The sequence below is a fragment of the Myotis daubentonii genome, chromosome 7 (genome assembly GCF_963259705.1).
Source record: "Myotis daubentonii chromosome 7, mMyoDau2.1, whole genome shotgun sequence".
Classification (NCBI taxonomy): domain Eukaryota; kingdom Metazoa; phylum Chordata; class Mammalia; order Chiroptera; family Vespertilionidae; genus Myotis; species Myotis daubentonii.
Window position 1 is genome coordinate 44,621,216 of NC_081846.1, and position 21,731 is coordinate 44,642,946.

General features: G+C 41.4%; 1 protein-coding gene and 1 long non-coding RNA gene across 4 annotated transcripts in view; one reads left to right on the forward strand and one right to left on the reverse strand.

Moving 5' to 3' along the window:
• Positions 1 to 12,951, reverse strand: part of LOC132238514 (uncharacterized) — an 84,207-nt gene extending 71,256 nt beyond the window's left edge. Inside the window, exons 1-2 of the long non-coding RNA XR_009453812.1 lie at positions 12,870 to 12,951; positions 9,760 to 9,922 (exon numbers count right to left, since the gene is read on the reverse strand). This is a non-coding gene — a long non-coding RNA (uncharacterized LOC132238514). The remainder of the gene's footprint in view (positions 1 to 9,759; positions 9,923 to 12,869) is intronic.
• A 146-nt stretch (positions 12,952 to 13,097) lies between these two features.
• The window catches only part of GPR155 (G protein-coupled receptor 155), a 42,264-nt gene continuing 33,630 nt past the window's right edge, over positions 13,098 to 21,731 (forward strand). For 2 of the 3 annotated variants that reach the window (XM_059704032.1, XM_059704034.1), the window contains exons 1-3: positions 13,098 to 13,296; positions 16,058 to 16,137; positions 17,955 to 18,451. In XM_059704032.1, the coding sequence (XP_059560015.1) occupies positions 17,986 to 18,451 (466 nt within the window). In that variant the 5' untranslated portion in view covers positions 13,098 to 13,296; positions 16,058 to 16,137; positions 17,955 to 17,985. Of the gene's footprint in view, positions 13,297 to 14,864; positions 15,158 to 16,057; positions 16,138 to 17,954; positions 18,452 to 21,731 lie in introns of those variants that run through there. The other variant, XM_059704033.1, reaches the window with a different exon arrangement.

The following is a 21,731-nucleotide window of genomic DNA, read 5'->3' on the forward strand; positions in this document are numbered from 1 at the left end:
TATATATGAAATACACTGATCAGTTTTGTTTTGTTTTGCTTTTCTCCATAAAGGACAAACCAAAAAGAAATAGGTTTAACATGAGGAAGAATGTCCTCATAGGAAAATAAATATTGAAATTAATTTCTGAATGAAGTTGCCAGACTCAATGTGTCCTTTTTCCTATAATGAGAACACATTTCTCCCCATACAACACTGACTCTAGAAAAATGAAAAATGTTCTGCCCTCCTCTAAGGCAAATATCCCCACCTACTCTGAAACAGATGTGTAATTTCTAGTTTATTCCCTAGAGCAGCTGTTACCTTGGAATTTGCATTAAAATTTACCTGCAGAATCTGGAAAAAATACAGAACTTGGACCAAATCCCAGTGATGTTGATTTAGTAAGTCTGGCTGGGACCTTGGTATCTATATTTTTTAAAATGATATTCTTCAAGAACAACCATGTCAAAACTTAGTGTCCAGACCTCTTTCTGACTTGGTCTAAAAAATGGTCTTGTAGTTCAGAAGTCTTAAGCCCTCTTTCCTGTTTCAACTTTTTGGAATGGTTCAGATAAAGCTTGCATGTAAGTTAGGGTAACAGGAAAGTCTAAATAACTTTTGGAATTTTAGGAGCATTGAAATATTTATAGAATTAATTATTGGGACACTATTTATCATATTTAGTCTATGTCTCAAGCAATGATGATTCCCCCATGATTTATTCTGTTTCAGCCATTGTCAGTCACAAAAAACAATCTGTGTATTTTTGCTGCCAGATAGAGTCAAACATTTTGATATTTTTTGGTCAGTTACTTTTATTGATAGTTGAAGAAGCAGAATAAGAAAGAGCAGGTGGCCAAAACCGGTTTGGCTCAGTGGATAGAGCGTCGGCCTGCGGACTGAAAGGTCCCAGGTTCGATTCCAGTCAAGGGCATGTACCTGGGTTGCGGGCACATCCCCAGTGGGGGATGTGCAGGAGGCGGCTGATTGATGTTTCTCTCTCATTGATGTTTCTGACTCTCTATCTCTCTCCCTTCCTCTCTGTAAAAAATCAATAAAATATATTTTTTTTTAAAAAAAAAAGAAAGAAAGAGCAGGTGTTTCCATTTTAAGTGACTCTCTAAATATAGAAACTTCACAAATTTGTTTAGCTGCCATTCCAAGAGTTAGTAGGTCAACAAATACTTATTAACTACTATATGCCAAGCACTGCTCCAGGCACTGCAGATACTATGGAAATCAATAGAGTACTTCCTGTTCAAGGAGGGAAGGAGATTGGAACTCCTGAAATACATACTCTACGGGAAGAATGCTTCTGAGGTCTGTGGTTAATTGTTGTGCTGAGAATTTTTTTTTTTAATATGAATAATAAAGATTTAATTTTTTAAAAAAAGGACAAATGCAATAATGGGGAAAATACCTGGGAAAAAAGAGGAGCCCATAACTATGCCCATAATAACTTGTATAAACTTATTCACATTAAAATAAGGAAGAAATAAGCATCGATCAGACCGTCAAACCTCAGAGGGAAAGTAGGGGAGGGTGGGGGGAAGGGGGAGAGATCAACCAAAGGACCTATATGCATGCAAACAAGCCCAACCAATGGACACAGACACCAGGGGGGTGAGGGCATGAGTGGGGGGGGGGACCATGGGGGGATAAGGACACATATGTAATACCTTAATCAATAAAGAAATAATAAATAAATTTTTTTAAAAGGAAGAAATAATTATTGCTGTACTTGTTTCCTCAACTGGTCATGTGCTCATAGCTGGTATTTTGTATAACCACCTTCTTTCACTATCCATTCCACATTCTCTTTGCTCTCATGGCTCTTTACCTGGAGGGATTTTTCTGACTCCTGGGCGAGCTGTGTGTATGGAACTCTGTAAGGAAGAAGCTGGCCCCAAGGGCAGAGGTAATAAAAACTGACATAGGTTTCAGTTCATCCTCTGGGCTCCTGTGCTGAGAATGTTAATAGCTTTTTTTGAGCTAGCTTTTTACTCAAAAGTTCCACCCATGTTTTGTTTTGTTTTCCACTCATGTTTTAAATAGAGTAAGTTAAAATCTTACTCCCAAGTCAAAATTAAATCTGAGGTTTTCTCCACTTCCTCCTTATATTTTACAAAGTTGGGCAGATTTAGAGTTTTTCATGTTAGATGTTATTCAAATTACAAAATGCTCTACACATTTATAAGATTCTTTGTTTAAAGATTGCCTATCACATAAACTTGTTTCTGAGCACATTTTTAAGTGAACAACCTAGTAGCTAAAACAGGACTATTTTGTTTTTCATGTTCATGTTCCTGATGTCTAACCCCTTAAAAAAAAAAATGTGGTCAAAACGAAACAAGTATCAAGAAGTTATATCCACCCTGAAACAAACTGGATGGGCCACCAAAGTCATCATGCTTCTAGCTATTGTGTGTTTCTGCATGCTATCTTATCAAAGTCGATTCAACTTTCAGTTTCATAATCTAATTCTGGCTTCACTGTTTTTCTGCTTAACTTCTTTTTTATGTACTTTAAATAATTTTTTTATTTTTTAATTACAGTTGACATACAATATTATATTAGTTTCAAGTGTACAAACCAGTGGGTAACATTATTTAACTTATTAAGTGATCACCCTGATAAATCTAGTACCCATTTAACACCATACATAGTTATTATAATACTAGTGACCTGGTGCATGAAATTCATGCACATTAAAAGGGAATTAGAGGAAATATTTTAATATTGCTATTTTGTTTCCATCTCTCCATCTCAGTCTCTCCCAGTCTGTCTCCCTTTGTTTTTCTCAGCAGTCCTCCAGGCCTCCCTGCCTCCCACTCTCCCTCTTCCTCTTTCCCCGCTGGTAGCGGGTGGGGCCAGTGGGGGCAGCTCCACCCTCTGCCTGCCCTGGAGCCTCATTCTGAGAGAGGCTCCAAGAGTGAGCTGGGAGGGAGGGAGGGAGGGAGGGGAAGAAAGGGAGAAAAGGCTGTGAGCTGGTGGGCGCTGTGTGGGCGGTTGTGAGTGTGAGTGCTGGCCCCGCCTCCTCTAGCCCTATCCCCACTGCCACAAGTCCCCACCCACTAGAGCCTGCTGCACACGCAGCCTCGGTGTTAGGTCGAGCCTTCGATCATTTTGGATGTGACGGACCCTGGCTCTTTATATATAGAGATTTACTGTATTCCCTAGACTATATTTTACATCTCCTTGACTAGTCTGTAACTACCAATCTGTACTTGTTAATCCCTTCACCTTTTTCACCCAGTTCCCTAACCTCCCTCCCATCTGGCAATTGTCAAAATGTTTTCTGTATCTATGAGTCTGTTTCTGGTTTTTTTGTTCATTTATTTTGTTTTTTAAATTCCACATATAAGTGAAATCATATAGTATTTGTCTTCCTCTGTCTGACTTATTTGACTCAGCGCAATACCCTTTAGGTCCATCCATGGTGTTGCAGATGACAAGATTTCATTCTTTTTTATGGCTGTGTACTATTCATTGCATATATGTACCACTTCCTCTTTATCCATTCATCTACTGATGGACACTTAGGTTGCTTCCATATTAGCTATTGCAAATAATGCTGCAATGAACATATGGATGTATATGTCTTTTTTATTTAATGCTTTGAGTTTCTTCAGATAAATACCCAGAAGTGGATTTGCTGGGTCCTTCTTTGTCTTTTGTTATAAGTTTCTTTTGTCTGGTATAGATATTGCTACTCCCATTTTTTTGTTTCCATTTTCATAAAATATTTTTTTCCATTCCTTTACTTTCAGTCTGTGTGTGTCTTTGATCTGAAGTGAGTCTCTTATAGACAGCATATCTAAGGGTTTGTTGTGTTATCCACTCAGCATCCACATGGCTTTTGATCAGAACATTTAATTTACTTGCATTTAAATTAATTGTTGATAGATATATATTTATTGTCATTTTATTATTTATATTTTTATCCTTTTTTCTTTTTCTTAAAGAAGACTCTTTAATATTTATTATAATACTGGTTTGGTAGTGATGAGCTCCTTTAGCTTTTCTTATCTGGGAATCACTGTTTCTGTTCTCTGATTCTAATGAAAACTTTGCTGGGTAGACTACCTTGGTTGTAGGTCCTTGCTTTTCATCACTTTGAATATTTCATGCCATTCCCTTCTGGCCTGCAAAGTTTCTGTTGAGAAATCAGCTGACAGTCTTATGAGAGCTCCCTTATAGGTAACTGCTTTTTTCTTGCTGCTTTTAGGATTCTCTCTTTGTCCTTAACCTTTGGCATTTTAATTATAGTTCTGCTTAACTTCATAAGTGCTGGCACAGAAATTGACCCATCATTACAGTCAATAAATATTTGACAAAGGATTGCAGAACATACAATGGAGTAAAGACAGTCTCTTCAATAAGTGGTACTGGGAAAACTGGACAGACACATGCAAAAAGATGAAACTAGACCACCAATTTACACCATACACAAGAATAAACTTAATATGGATGAAAGACTTCAATGTAAGGCATGAAACTATATAAATCTTAGAGGAGAACATAGACAGCAAAATCTCAAACATCTCTTGTAGCAATATGTTTACAGATACATCTCCTACGGCAAAAGAAACTAAGGAAAAAATAAACAAATGGGACTACATGGAAGTAACAAGCTTCAGCACAGCAAAAGAAACCACCACCAAAACGAAAAGGGAACCCACTGTATGGGAGAACATATTTGCCAATGATACATGTGATAAGAGGTTAATATCCAAAAGTTAATATAAATACTCATACTACTCAACAAAAGGAAGACAAACAATCCAATTTAAAAATGGGCAGGAGACCTGAATAGACATTTCTCCAAAGAGGACATACAAATGGCCAAGAGACATATGAAAAAATTTTCAACATCACTAATCATCAGATAAATGCAAATGAAAACCACAATGAGATATCACCTCACACTTGTCAAAATGGCTATCATCCAAAAATCAACAAACAAGTGCTGGTGAGGATGTGGAGAAAAGGGAACACTCGTTCACTGCTAGTGGGTATGCAGATTGGTGCAGCCACTATGGAAAACAGTATGGAGTTTCCTAAAAAATTAAAAATGGAACATTTATTTGACCCAGCGATCCCACTTCTAGGACTATATATCCTAAAAACCTCAAAACACCAATCAGAAAGAATATATGCACTCGTATGCTCATGGCAGCATTATTCACAATAGCTAAGATTTGGAAACAGCCGAAGTGCCCATCAGTATATTAATGGGTAAAAAAGCTGTGGGACATTTATACCATGGAATACTCTGCAGCTGTGAAAAAGAGGGATCTCTTACCCTTTGGGACAGCATGGATGGACCTGGAAAATATTATGCTAAGTGAAATAAGCCAATCTGAGAAAGATAAATATCACATGATCTCACTTATCTGTGGACTCTCATGAACAAAATTAATTGACTAACAAAATAAGACTGGAAGCATGGAGGCAGGGAACAGACTGACATACCTCGATGTGGGGTTAGGGGGATGAGAAGAGATAAACCAAAGAACTTAGATACTTAATAGGGGCCCAGTGCACAAATTCATGCACCTTGAAAGGAACTGTGGGCCATGAGACTGCAGTGGGCACAGGGGCAGGTCTTGGCCCATCCTCTGTGCCCCCACCCGGCCCCTCCTGCCACAGCACTCCGACCCCCCCCAGTCCCATCTGCCAGCAGCCCCGCTCCCACCACTGCCGCTCCCACGCACTGATGGCGCTGGCCCCACTCGCACCCACTGGCAGCGTGGAGTGATTGGGATCAGCACCAGCAGCGGGTGCAAGCAAGGCTGGTGCTGGCAGTAGGTGAAAGAAGCAGCTCTGGCATCAGCAGCAGATGAGAGCGGGGCAATCGCTTGGCACCAGGTGCGAGATGTGGCTGCTGGCCCCGATCGCCCCTCAAGAGCAGGGGGAGGTGGAGAAGCCCAAAGGGGCGAATGGGGCCGGCAGCCACCGCCCACACCCACTGACAGCACCGAGCAATCAGGGCTGGCACTGGGCGCTGGCAGCGGGTGCAAGCGGGGCCAGTGCCAGCAGCAGGTGCGAGCACCAGGCAGAACCGTGGCATGCGGGAGCAAAGAATTTTCAGTAACCACCAGGGGCTCGCCCCAATGACAGTGACTGCTGCCCTGCCTTGGTCTGGCACCCTTGCTCACCTGCTCCACCATCCCACTGTGGCCAATGCCCATCATGTTCTGCACTCTGCTGCCTGCTGCCGACGCCTGCCATGTTCCGCGTGTGCCCTCTGGTGGTCAACGCATGTCAGAGAAACCAGCTGTTCAGTTGTTCCAACATTCGGTCTATTTGCATATTAGGGTTTTATATGTATAGACTAAAGGCCCAGTACACAAAAATTTGTGCACTCGGGGGGTCCCTCAGCCCGGCCTGTACCCTCTCGCAGTCTGGGACCCCTCGGGGGATGTCTCCCCGGGGGATCGGGCCTAAGCTGGCAGTCAGACATCCCTCTGGCAGCCCTGGAGCCCTCAGGGGATGTCCATTTGCCAGCGGGGAGCAGGTCTAGCTGCAGTCGGGCATCCTTAGCACTGCTGAGGAGGCAAGAGAGGCTCCCACCACCACGGCTGTGCTGGCAGCCTTCAGCCTGGCTCAGAGCTCCCCCTGTGGGAGCGCACTGACCACCAGGGGGCAACTCCTGCATTGAGTGTCTGCCCCCTGGTGGTCAGTGTGTGTCAAAGTGACCCATCATTCCTAGTCGTTCTGCTGTTAAGGTCAATTTGCATATTACCCTTTTATTATATAGGATAAAGGCCTGGCGCATGGGTGGGGGCCGGCTGGTTTGCCCTGAAGTGTCCCAGATCAGGGTGAGGGTCCCGCTGATGTGCCTGGCCAGCCTGGGTGAGGGGCTGAGGGCCGTTTTCAGGCTGTTCACACCCCCTTCAGGGTGAGGGTCCCTACTGGGGTTCCATGGCCAACCTAGGTGAGGGGCTGATGACTGTTTGCAGGCTGGTCAAGCCCCTTGGCGACTGAAGCTCCCAGCCTCTCCTTTTTTTCTTTTCTTTTCTTTTTTTTTTCAGCAGGTATCTGGGATTTATTTTATCTTCTATAATTGAAACTTTGTAGCCTTGAGCGGAGCTCAGGGCCTGCCAGGGCGGGCAGGAAGCTTGGCTTCCTCCATTGCCAGGGGCAACCCAAGCCTCCTGCTCGCTTCAGCTCCGTAGCAGCCGCCATCTTTGTGACGGAGTGAGGGAGTGATGGTTAATTTGCATATTACTCTTTTATTAGATAAGATAGGATATGCATAGCCCTTGGACATGGGCAATAGGGTAGTGAAGACCTGGGGTGGGAGGGCAGGGGCATAGGGGCTGGGAGGAGGGGAATAAAGGAGGGGGGAATGGGAAATTTCTGTAATGCTATCAATAATAAAAAATATATTTTTAAAAATCTTTTTTAAACAATAAAGATAATTGATTGGCTCAATTAAATCTTAAAGTTATAGTTCCCAATTATACAACTAGCAGAAATCAGATTAACAATGAATGACACTTGAGTGCTTTCAATGGGAAGCAAAAGGGCCATATTAAAATAATAATAATGATTATAATAATAACAATAATAATACCACCACCAGTAACTGGGAATCCCTCTCATGATCAGATTGTAAAAACGGAAGAGATGCGTATGTTGTGTCCTCACACTATAAGTAAATGTTATGCTGAATGCAAAACACATAAAAGTGAGATAGCAAAATTTGGATAGCTTGCAGGTTAGAAATGATCCAGAGTGTTTTTTTCTTAAGGAAGACCCATAAGTCCTGACTGCCTCTCATTTACCTGCATTTCCCTTTTAAGAAAAATTCGGCCTTAACTTCCAACCAAGTTTACCATCTTGCCCATTCCCAATGCTCCACCATTTCAGCAAGAAAAACGCTGACACTAAGACTTCCTAGGAATGAGCCTTCCTAGAACATTATCCAACCAAGAGCTTGCTCATCAATGCATCAGAAGATGAACAAAAGGGGAAAGTGTGCACAAAAAAGGGGCCACATACTGAACCTGACAAGCTCAGAGGAAGCCTGCATGGCTGACCTTACAAACTCAGAGACTGAAAGTAACCACATAGGATAGTCAGAACATAAAAATTCCTAACTAAAAGCAAGTTATGGTGGTAGTCAAGTCCTAGGCCTGCAACTTTCTTAACAAAGGTCAATCTTTATCTTAACTGAGGCTGTCTAGTGTCTTTTTGCATCCAATATAACATACCTTTGAGATGTCAGAGTAATCTTTTTTTTCAGATCCCTCAAGGCACGACCATAGCACCAGAGCACAGAAGCCTTCATTATTACCTTGTTTCTCACATATCATCTATATGCTTTAAATGATAATTATTAGCTATCCTATACCCACCAATGTAAAAGAAGGATGAGTTCCTCCAGTTTATTTCTTATCCAATCCCAGAGATTCCCCCCTTCCTGTTCTCCCATCCTCTTAATCTCCCACCAATAGATTTCATGTAACCCTCCTTAGTCTCTTCCTTTTATTCTAATGTGTAAAATAAGCTACAAAAACCTCTGGAGCATTTTCTCAACCTGTTGAGATTTTGCTTCCCAGCAATTGTCAGTTTGACTCAAATAAACTCATAAAAGTTTTTTAAAAAATTGATTTGCTTTGTTGATGATAGCCATTCTGACAGGTGTGAGATGGTACCACATTGTCATTTTGATTTGCCTCTCTCAGATGATTAGTGATTTTGAGCATGTTTTCATATGTCTCTTGGCCTTCCTTATGTCCTCTTTCAAAAAGTATCTATTTAGGTCCGTTGCCCACTTTTTGATTGGGTTATCTTTCTTTTGTTAAGTTGTATGAGTTCCCTGTAAATGTTGGAGATTAAACCCTTATCGGTGATAACAATGGCAAATTTGTTCTCCCATGCAGTGGGCTTTCTTCTTGTTTTGTTGATGGTTTCTTTTGCTGTACAGAAGCTGTTTATATTACTAATCATCTGAGAGATGCAAATCAAAATGACAATGCGGTACCATCTCACACCTGTCAGAATAGCTATCATCAACAAATGACAAGTGCTGGCAAGAATGCAGAGAAAAAGGAACCCTTGTGCACTGCTGGTGGTAATACAGACTGGTGTAGCCACTGTGGAGAATAGTATGGAGTTTCCTCAAAAAACTAAAAACGAAACTCCCATTTGACCCAGTGATCCCACTTCTAAGAATATATCCCAAGAAAAAAGAAACACCAATCGGAAAGGATATATGCACCCCTATGTTCATAGTAGCACAATTTACAATAGCTAAGATTTGGAAACAGCCTCAGAGCCCATTAGCAGATGAGTGGATTAAAAAACTGTGGTACATCTACACAATGGAATACTACCCTGCTGTAAAAAAAAGGAATTCTTACCATTTGCAACAGCATGGATGGAACTGGAGAGCATTATGCTAAGCGAAATAAGCCAGTCAGAGAAAGATAAATACCACATGATCTCACTCATTTGTGGAATATAATGAACAATAGAAACTGATGAACAAAAACAGATCCAGAGACAGAGAAGCATCGATCAGACTGTCAAACCTGAGAGGGAAGGTAAGGGAGAGTGGGGGGAAGGGGGAGAGATCAACCAAAGGACTTGTATGCATACATATAAGCCTAACCAATGGACACCAGGCGAATGAGGGCATGAGTTGGGGGTGGGGTGTGGGGGGAGCAATGGGGGGATAAGGACACATATGTAATACCTTAATCAATAAAGAAAAAAAAAAGCAAGGCCAAAAAGAAAAAAATTTAAAAAAATGAATTGGCTCACATGAATGAGAAGTCCACAGGCTGACTGGCTTCAGGTGCAGCATGATTCTACAACTCAATTTGTCATCAAAGATCCACATATTTACTTCTCTCCGCTATGCCTTCTTGGGTGTCTGCATCATTCTAAGACTGGTTCCTCTCATGGTCCAGCATCTTCCTCTTGTCTAACAGGAAAGAGAACCTCAGCATTCTCAGCAAAAGTCCTAAGAGTCATTGTATCAAACTGCCTTAGAGCCAATACCCACCCTGACTCAATCTTTGAGTCCAAAGGGATAGAATGTACTAGATACCTAGGTTGTGTCACCTCTGAAGGCAGAGTGAAGTCAACTTCTCTGAAGCTTTATAGATTCCTAAAGAGAAATTGGTGCTATTGAGAAGGAGATGAGAGTTTAAAGAAACTAAATAATTTTAAAGAAACTTGAAATCATATTAGACCTATTCAATTTAAGTACATGTGCTGAGAAAGCAAGCCCTAGACATAGTCAAACAACACCTTTTAAATCACTCTAATCATTTGTACTACTTTATCTTCCACTTATATACTCATCTTTTATTAGACTTTATGAATAGCTTAGAGTTCCTACTTTTTCCAAAAAGATTACCCTCAAATTTCAATAGTCAGTATTAAAAGACCCATATTTATGGATAAAAGTTAATTATATATTATTGATGAAAAACTAGAGGTCCGGTGCATGAAATTCATGCACTTGGGGTGGGGGGCTGGAGGGGGAATGTTCCTCAGCCTGGATTGTGAGAGGGCACAGGCCAGGCCGAGGGACCCCACCAGTGCACGATCGGGGCCAGGGAGGGACATGGGAGGTTGGCCAGCTGAGGATAGACTGGGGGAGGGCTCCAGGGTATGTCCAGCCTGTCTCGCTCAGTCCCAATCGGCCAGACCCCAGCAGCAAGCTAACCTACCATTCAGAGCGTCTGTCCCCTGGTGATCAGTGCACATCATAGCGAGCAGTTGAGCGGCCTTAGCATATCATTAGCATATTATGCTTTGATTGGTTGAATGGATGACCAGACGACCAGACACTTAGCATATTAGGCATTTATTATATAGGATGTTGCTAAAAGTCATGTGTATAAAAATCATGCCTATTTGTGTGATGTTATTTTTCTTAGTCTTATATACATAGAAAAAATGATACATATAGTAAAATGTTATCAATAGGTGTTGATTTTTACTTCATTCCTTTCTAATTTATGTGAACAGAGGATGGAGCAAAAATAGATTTACAGTTGTGAGTACATCAGAGTTTATTCTTGTAATATTTTTTAATTATTGTATTATTGTTCATATGAATAACTAAACCTACTTTTGGCCCATCCTGTATTTTATAATTATTTATTACATTCATAATTATTTTTTAAAAATTAGATACTGAAACTGTGAATATGTTAAGTATTAGCCCCAGTTTAGTGACATGGCCCAGCAAAAGTGACTTCATTTTTGGCCTGTGGTTTTCTTTTTAACAATTGGAAACAAAGGTGAAGTGAGGAGAGCAGGAGCAGAATACATAACTTTTCTATAGTTTCAGTTTCTGGCCATTTTTTTCCTGCTTAGTTTTCAGATCCTTTTATAACAGTTAGACAGACAAGAGCAGAACAAGGACGATGGACCAAATACAGAAGGTCACCAGTTTGAAAAGCCCTGGGTGCCTCCCTAGGGTGACCTTTCCTCCCCTAGCATATACTGGTCATGCAGTTTGGACCCCCTGACCTTTCATCCCTAGAGATAACATCTAGGCTTCAGTTGTATTTCAGCTCCAGGCCAGAATAGCCGCAAAACCAGACAAGCAATGCCATGGTTGACCTCAGGGCCAGCTGCATTGAATCATGACCCTCTGCCCTTGTGCCAGCCAATCTATCAATAGGAACCACAACCCTGAAAGGACATACCTGGAAAACTGCTGAATATTCTATTGAAATCTTCCCCTGGGACCTCCCCTAAAAACGTCACCCTTAAAACCCTTAGGATGGACCCAGTTGCTCTCCCTTCCGGGAGCACCCCATGCCTCTCCGGTTCCCCCAAGCACTTAACCATTACCTTCCTCACTCCCAAGCTCCAAGGGCCCTTCCTCTGCCTCTATTACTTGTTTCCTACGCCCATTTCTTCTAGGAATTACTTCTCCCACCTCTGTGATTTTATAAATAAAGGATCTCTTACGGTTTGAGTCTTGGCTCTGAATTCTTTCCTTGCCAGAACTCAAGTACGAGGTTGTTGAGCCCAGGTTTGGTCAGATGCCACAGGTCTAGCACCTGGTGCCCTTCCCATTGCCCACACTTTAACCGACACTTAGGTTACTGTAATTTTTCAAGTTACATTCTTGTATCTTTACACTAAAACCACCAGGATGATAGGAAGACACTGAAGTTGCAAGACAAGAAAGTTAAAGATGCAAAGCAAACTAGAGGCTTTACAAAGCACAGACGCTTGGGGAGATATTAAGTGGGATCAGGTTATAAACATTTTTAAGTTTGAAACAGTTTTCCTTCCAAAGGACTAATTCAAATACAGGATTCCTTCTGGTTTCAAAACGGAGTTCTAAGTCTTCACCTAACATTATGGATAGGTTCTTGGAACTGCAAGGAAACAACATATAACGAAACCCATTTTACCATAGGCAAATGAATATACACAAGATTAAATTCTTGGCATTTCATCAACGTTATAACAAACCACGTGAAAGAAAAGGTGCTATTGGAGGATCTACCGTATTCGGGGCCCCTTCATTTCAAGCTCTGTAAGTTTTCCACCAGTTTCCTCTTGGGAGACCAAGGGGATATGCAGGTAGTTCCCCCCAAAATATAAACACAGGCAGACAGGGACCGGGAGCTCATTCTAAATTAAGCACCGTGCTAAAGCTTCACAGACATTTAAATCTGAGTTAGCCAAGTCAAGGTCACGCTGCCTTGGGAAAGAGGAAGGCGGGATTCTGAACCAGGTCTGATTCCTATTTAAATCCTCGCGCTTAAACTCTGTGCCATAAACATGACTAGGTTAACAAAGAGAGGAATTGGCGGATCACACGACGACGCTGGGGTTAGAGGGAAAGGCTAAAGGCCTCTGAAGCTGAGTTTAGGAAAACACGACACGAGGATTACCCACTGCGGCCGCCATCTTGCGGGAGCCGGGCGGCCGGAAGTCCCGCCTCCTGAGTCTAGTGACTGGGCCGCTCGCTGTGGGCGGGGCCGAGCACCCAGAGTCTCAGCGTCCAGGAGGCGGGGGCGGAGCATGAGGGTGGGCCCTGAGGCTGGGAGGCTCGCGGCGAAGGGCGGGACCTGGGAGCGGGGCGGGGCCTGGAGGGGGCGGGGCCTGGAGGCGAGGCGGGGCCGCCCGGGAGGAGCTGACCGGGCCACCGCTTCTCTGTACCTCACTTTCGTGGAACGTGACTGAGCTCTTGCAGCCGGCAGCCCGCAGCTCTCTGCGAGGGGCGCTGTGCGTAGGAGATGACGGTGATTTCCTCCCTGCCTGGCCCCCGCGAGCACCGACTCCCTTCTCCTCGCGGCCCCGGGGCTGCAGACATAGCAGGTGAGATGGGCCCCCGGTGCCCCCCGCCCCCTGGATCTGAGCAGGTGGGCAGCGCCCAGCCTTCGGCTCCCAGGCCCGAAGCCCACTGCCTGTGCCCGCCCGCCTTTGCCCCGCAGCGCCCGCCTTCAGGACGTGGGGGGCCACCGGGAAGGCTTACGTAGGGGCAGGGGCAGCTTGCTTGTCCCTTCTGGGGACAGGATTGCCATTCCCTTAGTTCGAGGGGCACCTCGTTCCACCCTGTCATTCTCGGGCTCTTCCCTTTATCCCAAGGGGCGTCCTCGGTATCTGCCCTCCTGGGACCTTCTGCCCATGCACTTGGAGAGTTGCCCCAAATTTCCTCCCCTACCCCCTTTCAGAGCATGTCAGTGACTCTGACGTGGTGACGCCCATGCCCAGGGGAGCCTGAAGGACCAGCTGGCCATCCCAGCCGCAGACCCCTCGCTGCCTGCCCACTTCTGCCGCTGCTGCCGGGCATTGGGTGGCAGCTGCTCTCGGCGGCCTGTGCGGTTAGCGGCTCTCCACACCCTTCTCTTGGAGGGCCAAAGTCTACAAGGAAGAGCCCTGCGCAGGGCTCCCCACGCTGGGTCCTGGGCAAGGACATTTGGTTCCCCACAAGCAGTGGGCGTGGGTGGATGGTGTGGCTGTTGCTGTTGGAGGGTGCTTGAATAGCACCACCCTCTTACGCTGTTCCCTGGGATCAAGGGGAAACGGACAGCCTGGGAGTTTAAAGCTTTCTCTTTGAATTTAATCAGGAAACCCTCTTCATAGCAGTTAAAATGTCAGTGGTTTTCTGGTGGTATCGAAACAAAATACCAGTGGGCTGCAGCCTGAAGTGGTTTGTATATAGCATGTGTCCACCGCTGCCCCTTTTACTGACAGGTCAGGGTGTTTGAGACACAGTGAGCTTTGTTTTAATGAGATGAAAAAAACTGGATGTAACTTTTTAAAGAAACTCCCATTACTGTGGTTCCTGTTTATTCTAAAAGAATGCTTTGGATAGCACATTTTCCTCCCCCAGGGGACGGGTGGGGGGAATTTAAAGAAGATGAAAACTTTATAAGTCCTTTTTAGTTATTTTGATTCCCCCTCAACTAGCAGGTATTCCCTTTATAATGTTGAGGAACATTAAAAGAAACCTCGTGGGAAAGGGGAAAATTACTTTTCAGTTTTTCTCTTAATTTTCAACTAACTGAAAGTTAAACCTGGACGTTACTACAACTATTCGATCGACCATCACCTTGAGAAAAATGAAGAGCTCTCCCTTCCCTGCTAACAACTATTTAAGATCAAACTAAATTAAATTGAACTCCTCTTAATTGTTTGGTATAAAATAAAAACGGATAAACTTATGACCCATCCTGTCCCTCTATTTTAGTTGAAGAATCTTTAATACCAAATATTGTTTGAAGAACTGACATAGGGCAATACAGTGTATTTAATTTGTATTCTTCTTATAATAATTAGGACTACAGCTCCTAATAGCAATTGCTACCATTTTAAAAAATGTATTGGCACTATTACAGATGTCCTCCGTCCCCCTACCCCCTGACCCACCTTCACCCAGCCCCTCTGCCCCTCCCCTGGCCTTCACCACACTGTTGTCTGTCTCCGTGGGCTGTGCATATGTGTTCTTTGGCTAATCTCCACCTTCTTTCATACAACCCCTCTCCCCCATTTCCTTTACCTCTAAACTCCGTCAGTCTGTTCCACGTATCCATGCCCCTGGTTCTATTTTGTTCGTTAGGTTATTTTGTTCATTAGATTACACATATAAGTGAGATTATATGGTATTTATCTTTCTCTGTCTGGTTTATTTCACTGAACATAATAATCTCCAGGTCCATCCATGCTGTTGCAAAAGGTAAGAAAGAGTTCCTTCTTTGTTATAGCCGCATAGTAATCCACTGTGTAAGTGTACCACAATATTTTTACCCACTCCTCTACTGATGGGCACTTGGACTGGTTTCAAATATTGGCTATTGTAAATAACACTGCTATGAACATAGGGGTGTGTATATTCTTTCTGATTGGTGTTTCAGGATTCTTAGGATATATTCCCAGGAATGGGATCCCTGGGTCAAAGATACCATTTCTTGAAGACCTACTTTGTGATAAACTATAAGCTTAGTATAAAATCTCCAATCCTCACAATATCCTTCTAAGGAGATTTTTACTCTAATTTTATAGTTAAAGAAGCTAAGCTTCTGAGAGGCTAGGTAACTTGACCAAAAATTTGATAAGAGATAAGGCCCAAAATTGGGTTCATGTCTTTTTGACTCTTCTCACTGAACAACTACTAGTTTAGTTAAAACTATTGGTTTAAGAACTATTGTAATGCATTGATAATGTGAGCGTGGTACAAATAAGGGGTAGTGAGCCGTATCAGTTATTAATACTTCAGGCAAAGCGATACATATAGAGAACTTTGAAAAAAATAACAGAAGCCCTCGCCGGTTTGGCTCAGTGGATAGAGCTTTGGCCTGCGGGCTGAAGCATCCCAGGTTCAATTCCGGTCAAGGGCACATGCCCTGGTTGTGGGCTCGATCCCCAGTAGGGGGCGTGCAGGAGGCAGCCGATCAATGATTCTCTCTCATCATTGATGTTTCTATCTCTCTCTCTCTCCCTTTCCCTTCCTCTCTGAAATCAATAAAACTATATTTTAAAAAAATAACAGAAAACTAGGCTACTTTATCACCTTATTCTTTAGCACTGACTTTTAATGGCTCCAAATGTTTAACACCTTTGTTTAATTGTTTACCAGCTCCTACTTCAACTATGAGTACCTGTACCAACCAGTAGCTTTCCCAGGATATAATTGGACGCTGACTTGCTAAACGTCAGGTATGTGAATATTGTAGGTTTTGTGTATGGTGACCACTCCTGTCTAATCCCGGTAGGAAAGTACTTGTCCTGATCCAGATTAAATGTAAGTTTTTAAATGGTTCCGTTTATACCAGGGTAGCACAGAGAAAATTATCTCGTTCACACCCCTGAGTATCAGTTGTTGCTGGTCTCTGGCCTGCCACCAGGGTCTTTTTAATGTGATGTAGATGTTTGAGAACTTAATCTGGGCATTGCACATTTCGGGAATGAGCTTTTCTACTTTCTACCTTATATAAGGTAACTTTAGATGATTAACCGGAATAATTACTTATAAATTGGCAGTTGCTGCCATGTTAACTTCAGGTTACTAATAAGAGCTGATTAGTTGCAGTTGTCTAAACTTCACGCTCATGTGTCCCTGGCAGCAAGAGGGGAATCTGATTATAATATTAGCATTCCTTGCTTTAGCATTTTTTTGAGCATCTTTAGGACATTTTACAACACATTTGTGTTCTTTAACATTTAATGAACAGCTTTAGAACATTTTAGAACACATTGTGTGGTCTTGGGCCTGTTACTGTAGTGAAAAACTTAGAATACTTTATCATCAAAAAAAAAAAGAGAGAGAGATTTCTGTCTATGAACTAGAAAGTTCCTAAAAGAGAACATTGATTCACTAAAAAATGAAGTAAATATACACATATGGAGTCTCCTGTGTGCCATGCACTATTTTATGTGGTAGGAACATAACAGTAAGTAGAAACATGCACAGACTCTGTTTCTGTGGCACTTAAAGTCCACTAAAAGAGGTAGACATAAAACAAATAGCCACTCTAATGCATAGTATAATTATAAAATGAGAAAAGTGGCCAAACCTAAGGAACATGATTGTATTTGAGAAAGAATCGTGGCCTGGCTGTGGGGTTAGAGAAGCCTTACCTGATAGAAGCAACTCCTGGACTATGTGATTTAGAGGATGAGTAGGCGTTAGTATGTAGGGAGTGGTGGGTGGGTAGAGAAGAGAACATTTCAGAGTTAACTGCATGTGCAAAGTCCATGTAGCACAAAGGGACTGGGACATTCAAGAAGGCCAATGTGTGGCTGGTATAAAAGGAACTAAGAGTAGGTTGGTGGAATGCCATCATTTTTTGTTTCATTATCTCTCTTAATATGCTACCAAAATTATATTTAACTTTTGTTAAGGGATTACTTTGTTCCAGATGTGATTGTAAGGACTTTACTTGAATCATCTCAAGTTCCTATTAGGTGGATACTATTATACAGATGATGAAAGTGATACCTAAAATATGTTACTGGTTCAAAGTTGATAAGGAATACTCTACTATACCCTTCGTCCTATCCTGTAGTCAAGTATGGCCACAGGCTGGAAAGGCCCCTTCTTTCTAGCGTGTCTCCTTGACGTAACCCTGAGAATTTCTGAAATTTCTGGAGAAGTTGAATGCAGGTGAATATTCAGCAGAGACTCTGTGAGCTCCATGCTCTTAGTCAGTAGGTGGAGCTCAAGGGTGGACCACTGGAAAGGACCCCGGGGCACCACTGCAGCTGTATTACTCGGGTCTGATATTGAATATAGGACAGCAACATAAATATTTTGCACTGACCCACCTTTGAAAGTAAAGAGGTTACTGTTAGTGAGGAAACACTCCTTCCACCCCTGCCGCCCTCTTATTGCTTGCATTTTTCTCTGATGGTAGTTTAAGAAAAGTGTGTGTTATTTATTTGGCTATTTAATAAGTCCAGGTTTGCCAATGTATCCTTTCAATTAGAATTCTTCCTACTGATTGTCACACTGAACCTTTCTTCCTTCTTTCCAGAGATCTGGTTGGAGTTGGAGGGTGAAAGAAAATGAGTTCTTTTTCTGATTTACCTGCCAAGAACTTAACCATTGCAGTCAATATGACCACGACTTTGTCCTCAACAGTAATGCATGGATTTAATTCCACTAATGACTCATCTTCAATGTCAATAACAAGGCTTTTTCCAGCCTTACTAGAATGCTTTGGTATAGTCTTTTGTGGTTATATAGCAGGAAGGACCAATGTCATAACATCAACACAGGCCAAAGGACTGGGAAATTTTGTCTCCAGATTTGCACTTCCAGCTTTATTATTCAAAAACATGGTTGTACTTAATTTTTCCAATGTGGATTGGTCTTTCCTATACAGCATTTTAATTGCCAAAGCTTCTGTATTTTTCACTGTATGTGTATTAACCTTATTAGTTGCCAGTCCTAACAGTCGATTTAGCAAAGCTGGACTGTTCCCTATTTTTGCTACACAAAGTAATGACTTTGCATTGGGATATCCTATAGGTAAGTTATTTTATATTTTTTAAGTTTCTAAAAAATTCAAGTGTTTTAGAAGGTACCAGGATGTAAGCCTTTTAATTTATCTAAGCATTTGTTAGTGATACTCTTATATCTAAGAAATATTTTGTACTTTTTTCTTAGCTATATGTTAAATTAGGATGAATTATATTTTTCCTTAACTTCAGAATTTGAGTTCTTGAAAGGCCTACCTAAAACAAATGGTCATGTCCAAATAAACTTTGTGAATTTTCTTTCTAATAGTATTCTTTTTCTTCTCAATAATCATATATGAAAGAAGTATAATTTCAAGAAGAGATCAGATTCTGATTTAAATTATGTAAAAGAGATAGGTATATGTCTGTATAAAAAGTCATTACTAAATGTTAGCAGTGGAATTTTATGAGTGACTTTTTTCATCCCCTTATTTTTCTTACCATCTAGAATATATATTATTTTACATTAAAGCTCATTTTTTAGTTGTTCTTCAAAATGTCAATGTACTTTAGTTGAAGTTAATTTTTTGTTTAAGAACAAAAACAGTGAGGGCTTTTTCACCTTTCCAACTTTTCCTTCTTCATCTTTCCAATTCTTTAAGCAATCTAATTTTATGTTTCTATGTGTGTATGTTTTCCTGATGAAACAATAAACATACCAGTTTGGGATGTTGAGATATCTTGAAACATCTTTTCTTTTTCCGGAACACTCTGCCACTAAGAAAATAAACATTTTGCCCTAGCTGTTTTGGCTCAGTGGATAGAGCATCGGCCTGCGGACTGAAGGGTCCCAGGTTCATTCCCGTCAAGGGCACATGCTCTATCCCCAATAGGGGGTGTGCAGGAGGCAGCCAATCAATGATGCTCTCATCATTGGTGTTTCTCTCTCTACCTCCCCCTTCCTCTCTGAAATCAATAAAAATATATTTAAAATAAAGTGCAAAACTGCCATTAAAAAAAAGAAAATGTACATTTAGTAACTACTTACTTATATTTTTATTTTTAACTTAAAGTTTATGTTGTGCTTTGATCATGTATTATAAAGTGAGGACCTGAATATTACAGATCTAGTCATGCATTCATTTGCTCATCGATAGGGACCTGTTATGTACTAGTGACTGTGCTAGCTGCTAGAATACACCTGTGAGCAACATTCTTGTACATTTTAATGGAAAATTAAAATTAAAATAATGACAAGGGCCATAAAAATAAGTAAAATAGTATTATAGAGGGATAGGAATGAGAAGATGCTACTTGAGGTAGAGGATCAGTAAAGGCCTTTCTGATGATGTAGCTTCTGAACAGAGACTATAAAAAACTTAACAAAATGGACAACTGAAATCTACCATTAACTTTCAGATTTCTTATCGTGTAGTTTTAACCCGCCCCCACCCCCCAGATTATCTCATTACTGGCACCAAGAGGATTTTGGTGGACTATACTTCTCATCTTTCTCCTCCTTTGACCCTCCTCCATCTCTTTTACTAGAAACAGAGGTATACCTTAAAATTAAATAACCATGAGTAAAGCAGGAGGTTTATGAGAGAGGAAAAACTAGGCTCTTATATAACTGAGCTGTAAATAGTCAGAAACTAGGTAGGTGTTCCTTTAAGGTTACTGAAATTTAAAATTAAGAATGAACCAAGCATTAAAATAAAGACTTTGGAAATAAAAGCAAGAAGTTAATGTGTTTATCTGTCTCTTCAGAGCTGCATTAATAATGTAAATTTGTCAAGTATTTATGGTATAAGGGCCTGAGCAGTGGCTCAGTACAATAGTGTTAAATATTTAATAAATGTTGCGGTATTTTCATTTAGACATAAACTGTAAGTATACAGTTTCATGTTCTCGTAGATTAGTGAGCCCATAACTAAATAGAACTAACATTTGTAACTCTATAGTTGATAGAGTTCTTTCTTATTTACTTACCTCATTTGAGGTGGGGCAGATATCATTATCCTCATTTTTAAGTAAGGAGACAGGCTTATAGAGACTTATTTGCCTTGTCCCAGGTGCCTGAGACCCACACCTAGATCTTCTGGTTCTAAACCCTGGACATTCTCTATGCCACACAGTTGTATAACATGCCCATTTAACCTTCAGAAGACCCAACTAGCCCTTGTAATACATTACTTTCACAGAGAATCAACATTTTATTATCTTTGCATTAATCTAAAAATATTTCACAAAATGAATAGTAGTGGAAAAGACCTATTAAATTAAGTCTGTTTACTTTCATATCGAGGCAGACTCTTCAACTAAAAACTGTAGTCATCCATATTCATCACTACTTTTCCTATGTCCCACATTAAATCAGTGAATCTGGTAATAATCATGTTCCCAGCAGCGTGAGAACTCAATTTCCCCAATGATTATGGTTATAGATTTTGAGTTGTAGTACTTGTGTGTTTTTTCAGCATTTTAAATCACAAATAACATAAGAGCTTTTGTAATATTAGATGGTAAACAATACCTTTACCAGAATCCAATAGTATAGTCAGGAGTGCTTCTTCATATATCTGCAGATTGGAAGGTGTGGTACAGAACTGCAGGGCCGTGTATCTGCTCCAGTGAGGTGATTTACTATTGCTGTCCATGCCCATCTGCCTTCTGGCCTCGTTCATTGTGAACAGAAAATATTTTGTCTCTAGAGCAGTGGTTCTCAACCTTCTGGCCCTTTAAATACAGTTCCTTATGTTGTGACCCAACCATAAAATTATTTTCGTTGCTACTTCATAATTGTAATGTTGCTACTGTTATGAATCGTCATGTAAATATCTGATATGCAGGATGGTCTTAGGTAACCTCTGTGAAAGGGTCGTTCGACTGCCAAAGGGGTCGCGACCCACAGGCTGAGAACTGCTGCTCTAGAGAGAAGACCTTTTCAGTTTATGTGGCCTCTCCCAGGAATTTCCACTCTCTTGTTCACAGGTAAACATTATAGCTTATAAGACATACCCTTTTTAAGACTGCATTTGTTTCATAATATCAATCCAGTTTACAGGTGACTCAGGAGAAGGCAGATAATGAATAAAGGAAAAGGACAGTCATGTTTCCTTTTTCTCTATACTACGACAGTTATAACGGTCTATGAAACTAAATCAAAATGATTTATCTATACTCAGGTGACAGAAAACTACACACTGAAGCTGTCCGTTTCTTAAGAACAATTCCTTTTTTTCCCCCAACTGATTTTAGAGAGAGGAAGGGAGAGAAACATCAGTGTCAGTGACAAACATGGATCAGCCTCCTACACATGAACCCACAATCTGGGTTTCCCTGACTGGGAA